The 6058-nt window shown below is 36.2% G+C and overlaps 1 protein-coding gene across 2 annotated transcripts; it reads left to right on the top strand.

Moving 5' to 3' along the window:
* Positions 1 to 1155: 1155 nt before the first annotated feature.
* LOC137393083 (zinc finger protein 880-like) lies at positions 1156 to 5987 on the top strand. Of its 2 annotated transcripts, none has more exons than XM_068079487.1 (4): positions 1156 to 1576; positions 2381 to 2650; positions 3371 to 3473; positions 5369 to 5987. In XM_068079487.1, the coding sequence occupies exons 1-4, from the start codon at positions 1318 to 1320 to the stop codon at positions 5664 to 5666; spliced, it is 930 nt and encodes a 309-aa protein (XP_067935588.1). In that variant the 5' UTR covers positions 1156 to 1317; the 3' UTR covers positions 5667 to 5987. The 2 variants fall into 2 exon arrangements, with proteins under 2 accessions (XP_067935588.1, XP_067935587.1); XM_068079486.1 differs by having other exon boundaries at positions 2381 to 2752.
* Positions 5988 to 6058: the final 71 nt, after the last annotated feature.

The raw sequence follows: 6058 nt of genomic DNA, 5'->3' as shown, positions 1-6058 counted from the left end.
CGCTGCGGCGCATCGTCCTTGACATGCTCGATTATCTCGCCTTCTCCGTAAAAGATTTTGTATTCACTTATAACTGACACGGAGAAAATCGCGTACGAACTCATTCATTTGTGTACAATAGTAACTGACCACAATATAACTAATAAAGAATAGCGTTCGGATAATATGTTTGTTTTATTGTTTACTTTAAACGTTTGCAATAGCATTTAGATACTCAATCAGAACAATTTCTGAACAACAGAACAAATTCATTTCCGGTTGCATTTGTAGATCTTGTTACCTTAGATCTTACCGTAAGGACAAAATGCTTATGATTTTTTAATAAACGTTTTAGTTTTGTTTCTGTATTATTTCGTTTTATTTTTTAGATTTAGTCAGCTTTATTTTAATGCAATTAGTTCGACACGTTGTTAAAGTGGCTAAGAAACTTAATTTAGTTTTTGGAGACTTAAGAGTCTATATTCCAGTACTGTTTAATAAAAAAAGCAGTTTATTAAACTAAAATATTTATGCATAACGCAGCAAAGGCTCAGATTTACACACTAAGCTTGAAGTTGCGATATAGATAATTGTCTTAAATTTTACGTAAATTATTACAGACAATTTTTAGTAACGAATAAATATAAAATTTTAATCCTACCAATTGTAGGGGATCAAACATACCTGCCAACTCTCACGCATTGGGCGTGAGACTCACGCAATCACCCCAAAGAAAAAATGAAAATGCGTGAGATTTTTGCCCCAATTTCCACAACTTTATATATACTATCATTGATACATCAACTGCCCCAAAACCAAATCTCACGCATTGCCCCACTCTTGGGTTGGCAGGTCTGGGATTAAATATTTGATATTCTGAGGATATGAGACTAGTTCTTAATTTCTAGCTAGTATTTTTTATTTTGGTGTTATTTTTTTAGATGTCCACTTGCATGTGTATCATGAAACTGAAGACCAGTGAAAGTGTATTATTATTACTGCAATTCAAATACAAACTCGCTCTAATGCTTGCCCAGTATGACAGTAGACATTGCAACAAGTTCCTTTCCAAAAACGTTTTCTCAAACTACTGTGAAGTTCCGATGATATTTGGACTGTCATCTCTTTGCTTGAAAAATAAGTGTAAGTGAACATGATATATTGTGTATATTGCAGGTCTCTGCACAGTCAAGTTCATCTTCTGAATGAAGCGTTGATCAAAAGACCATGAAATCAATAAAACGCTATCAAATAACATGGTACCTCAGCGACTTCTAGTTGTTGATTCCTTTCTGTTTGGCTGAAATCAATGATTGACTATAATAAGACTTCTCTGATATGGAAGTTCTAAAAAGCAGCAAGTCAAGTCATTCTGATGCGTATACTTTCGTCACTGAAGGAGTCACTACGAAGTCAGGGGTTCGTAAAAGAACTCACAAACAATGTTTCAGCCCTAAGGCAGGCCAATCAGCCAAGCCAACAGTTAGGCCGACTGGAAAGCTTCAAATGTCCAAGCATTACGACTTCTTTTCTAGTGATGATGAACAAGACTCACCCGTAACTCCTTCAAAAAATAAAAGTGAACAATTTATTGAAGGTGGGTACAGCATAGGCCTATATATATTCAGATTGCTGCACCAAGCACATCTGTATGTCAGTGAATAATTACTTGTCTGTAAATCAACACACCATTGCGAAAATGGTCTGTTCCAAAATGATCATGAAAAGTATTTAATACAATCATCTAAGGTGTGGAAAAAGTGTCGACCTAACCTATGTTATGCCATTACCTCTGTGGGTATTCAACGGTTTTTCTGTGATAGCACCATGACTTGGGCCGACTGTTCATTCATTTGTTCACTGCTATGAATTCCTGCCATGCTAGCAATCCAACAGGACGAAAGCATTCAAGATACTCACAAATTTTTACTTCCAACTGCCTAATCTGATGAAGGTCAGGGTAAATGAAAAAGTTTTGGATCCTCTAGTAGCTCATGTTTCTTTGCGAGGATTCTCTGTTTGTCAATGTAGGAGTCGTCAATGCAGAATTCTTGTCAACGTGACACTGATTGTGACAATAGGTAAATTCGCAAACCTTTTATGGAGCGCTTGAACTGATGCTTTAGAAAAACATCTTGCTTTGTTTTATAATGGGCTTACTTAAAGTTGTTTGAATTTTTTTCTGAACTAATCTAATCATTGCTACATTGCTGCATCTATGAAGCAGATGATGAATTTCCCTGTGGTCTTACCTAAAACAAGTGGAGGCATGCCTGCTGGTAAATGGGTGCAAACATTGTATTATAATGCTGTTCAATTTGCTTCTGACCCGGTTCTTTTTACAAAAAAGATCACCAATGTTTCCTTTTCAAGTTAATAGTATCATTTTTTTTCGAAACAGCCAGTGACGTCAAAGGAAACAGCAGAGCAGTTGAAACAAAAGAACAAAAATCGGGTCAATCAGCTGTAAAGCTGTGCAAGACACAGGCCAAGTTCCAATGTTTGACGTGCAACAAGGCTCTGCGTAACAAGTACTGTCTCAAGTTGCACACTATGGCGGAACATGGCTATGCTTACTGCGAGTGCTCTCTAAGTAGGGTTTCTTGTTCAGGCCAATGCCAGGAAAGTGAAATGAAATTAGCAAAAGCTTGGAAAGGAAAACGTGACAGAGGTGAGAGATGCAAAAGCTGTTACAAGTTGGTTGAGTCGGGGATGATGGATAACCATGTGCAAAAGTACCATCACTTAGAGAAGTCTAGCCTCCATAGGTTAGGTAGGTCATAATTTGCTGCCTATGGCACCTGAAGAGTTTCTAACTTATTGCGGTTGCACTGACCTTTTCTGTAGGGTTACTCTTCCATGCGCATTTCTGAGAATTTGCCAATTAGGACTGTGACGCCTGTAGAACTCGGCTAAAAAATCCATTCCTTTTAGCTTAAATAAGTCACTATTCGTCTTTTTCGAGTCAAAATCAACAGGTGTTTGCCTGTTACATTTAACTTTAAATAAAAAGCTCCAAAATGTCGCCTTTCATCATAATTAGAGCATATCTACCTTTATCCTTTAGTTAAATACGTACAATGCCTACTTGTATCCTTTAGTTGAATAGAGAGAATACTTACCTGTATCCTCTAGTTGAATAGAGAGAGAGTACTTACCTGTATCCTTTAGTTGAATAGAGAGAGTACTTACCTGTATTTTTTTAGTTAAATAGAGAGAGTACTTACTTGTATTTTTTAGTTAAATAAAGAGAGTATTTACCTGGATCTTTTTGACAATATGTGAAGCATTAAATTTTTTCAAGCTAGTTAATATATTTTGTTTTCAATTGCTATTTCTATTGCTTTTGGTTGGCGTGTCATTTGACTACAAAGGCTGTTTTTATTACTAGAGAGTTCCAAGTGTCCCCAGTGTGGAGCGGAGCTTTCATCAAAGCAGGCTTTACTAGTTCATCTCAAGGGGCATGTGAAACACCTGCCGATAGCTACTACAGAGTAAGTCTTGTAGCAGTGTTCCTCACATCTTTCTCGGTGTACGTTAGTGGTGTACTACGCAGAAGAAGAAAGTCCATTCAAATAGTCATATCAATTTTAAACTACAGCGCAACCTCGTCATACGATTTTAATTCGTTCCAATGTTGGCGTCATAAGGCATAAATGTCATCTAGAGGGATATAGAAGCTCGTAGTAATTATGTAATGCAAACACCCCCTGGTAAAAATCATCAAAATGTTATACGTTCTACACATATAAAATATTAGTAACAAAATGTTAACCTTAGTAACTATAGTTGCCTACAGTAACTTTAGTGTATTTAGTGATTATGATCTGCATTAAATGCTACATTACAATGTACTATGTGCTGTATGTACCGTAGGCAGTTCTTACCTTTGAAAAATATATATACCATAAACATTGAATTTAATTTTGATGAATTCAGCTTACTGAACACATACTTAGAGCTAAGTTTTAGTATGTATTGTACTAAACTTTAATTTTGTCATCAACTAAAATTTTTAAACCAATCTATTTCTGGTTGCGTTTTCACTATGACAAATGACGCTGAACAGAGAAAGCGTGAGCACCGTATCGCTTTTATGCATTGTGAGAGGGATTTTAACGAACAGTATATCGGCATCTTCGTTATTCAAGCATATTTAGCACACCGACTGCCAAATTTGAATTTCGAGAAAGATTTCTGTTGATATCGTATGACAAAAATGAGGCAAAAAAAAACATTGTATGCCACATTATGAGGCGAAAAAATTGTACAACAGGGTTATCGTAACCCGAGTGTGCACTGGACTGTATTCAGCCTCCTTTTGGCTAGTGCATTGAGCTGTTTGTCTATATTGCTAGTCAGTATACGTTGTTTCTATATTGCTAGTCAGTATATGTTGTCTCTATATTGCTAGTCAGTATACGTTGTTTCTATATTGCTAGTCAGTATACGTTGTCTCTAAATTGCTAGTCAGTATATGTTGTCTCTATATTGCTAGTCAGTATATGTCGTCTCTATATTGCTAGTTAGTGTATGTTGTCTCCAAAGTTCGACAAAGCTCATGTCACACTTAATTTGCAGATTGCTCAGTACTGCCTTAGTTTTCACAATGCTCTGTACTTGCGTGGTTCCTCCAAATCCTGGTATCATACATTGTTCCCAGTGTTCAGTATAATAATTGGCTACGACAATATTTTCTACGAGTATTAAATGCATTTCCAGTTCCCATAGTGCCTGCAACAGTATTTGGGTATCTCGATCTTCAATAAATCCAAAAAAACTTACAATCACTTCAGCGCCCAAATATTTCGACATGTGATGTATGGTTTAAGCAAATTGTTATCTAGCATGCGGTGCAATTCCAATATACTCCCAACATTTTTTGAAACATGTAAACCAAGTGGAAAGGATATGAAGAGAAGTGAACCTAAAATTAATAAAAGCAGAGATGCTAACCATGATTAACAGAGATAACATGTTAAAATTATGTATAAAAACTAATTTTATAAGTAACTTAGCATTGGTACAAGGCGTTGCCTGGGTGAAGTAAGTACTCACAATCATATACATATAACAATATATCTATCCTGTGTCTATATATCTAGTTGTCCGTCTTTCCACACATATAGAACACCAAGTTTGCCAGTTTTTCTGTCTGCCTGTTTGCTCATAGAAATAGACCAAGGCTTGACTGTGCTCGCTATTACATTACACTTCTGACTTGCTTCCCAAATCATGCCATGCTTTATTTGACTGTTATGTATAAAAAATGGGTAGCTATGAATGACCAATATAAACCATGGCATAGATGGTTTTAAAATTTCATTGCCATCGATACAAACCTATGCATTTTATTATGTAAGAATTTATAAAGATTTTCTTTTTTCAGTGGCGAGCAATATGGAAATTCTTACCAGCTCACTCTGGATAGCAAATACAACCCTGACCGGGCTAGAGCGGTGAAGTATATTTTCCAAGGTGCATACAAGATGAAAAAGCAATTTATGGTAAACTGTAACACATGTGGTTTTGAGCCAAACATCCTGGACCAACATGAAATTTTTCGACACAGTCATGACCCATATCCAGCTATCTACTCTTGCCAAGTATGTGGGGAAAAAGAGATCGCACCTGAGCTTATTGCTAACCACACAGCCCAGCATAAACCAGACCTTGTTGCCACATGATCTTGTCAACCAATTGCTTACGATTTCAGCCTTTAATCGTAGCGAGGTCTCCCTAGTCGTACCGAGGTATACCAAATCATATCAAGGTATAGTAGTTTTTGGGCACAACTATCTACTTTCTGCAACGTCGCTATAGCTAGTCTTGGAATATTTTGCATTTATATGTCGTGAGCTACTTCTTCACACCATATTTAATCTCTATTCTATATATATATATATATATATATGTATACATGCCACCGTTGTTGAACCACAAGACTCTTGAGCGCTACTAGTCTTTTTGATGATTTTTTGTTTGTGCAAATAAATAAAATAAAATCAGCTACTCATCACCATTCATGAGTGTGTATAATTATGTACAATTAATTTCCTAGTCTCAAAATATACAAAGT

This window comes from Watersipora subatra, chromosome 4 (assembly GCF_963576615.1).
Source record: "Watersipora subatra chromosome 4, tzWatSuba1.1, whole genome shotgun sequence".
NCBI classification, from domain to species: Eukaryota; Metazoa; Bryozoa; class Gymnolaemata; order Cheilostomatida; family Watersiporidae; genus Watersipora; species Watersipora subatra.
Note: the sequence above shows the minus strand (reverse complement) of the source record. Positions and strands in the feature narration are given on the sequence as shown.

Bases quoted from the DNA above. Each gene is read 5' to 3' on its own strand.
- LOC137393083 (XM_068079486.1), top strand. From the start codon at position 1,318: ATGGAAGTTCTAAAAAGCAGCAAGTCAAGTCATTCTGATGCGTATACT. The intron at 1,577-2,380 runs GTGGGTACAGCA...TTTTCGAAACAG, and splicing joins AAGTGAACAATTTATTGAAG to CCAGTGACGTCAAAGGAAAC. The intron at 2,753-3,370 runs GTAGGTCATAAT...TTTTATTACTAG, and splicing joins GTCTAGCCTCCATAGGTTAG to AGAGTTCCAAGTGTCCCCAG.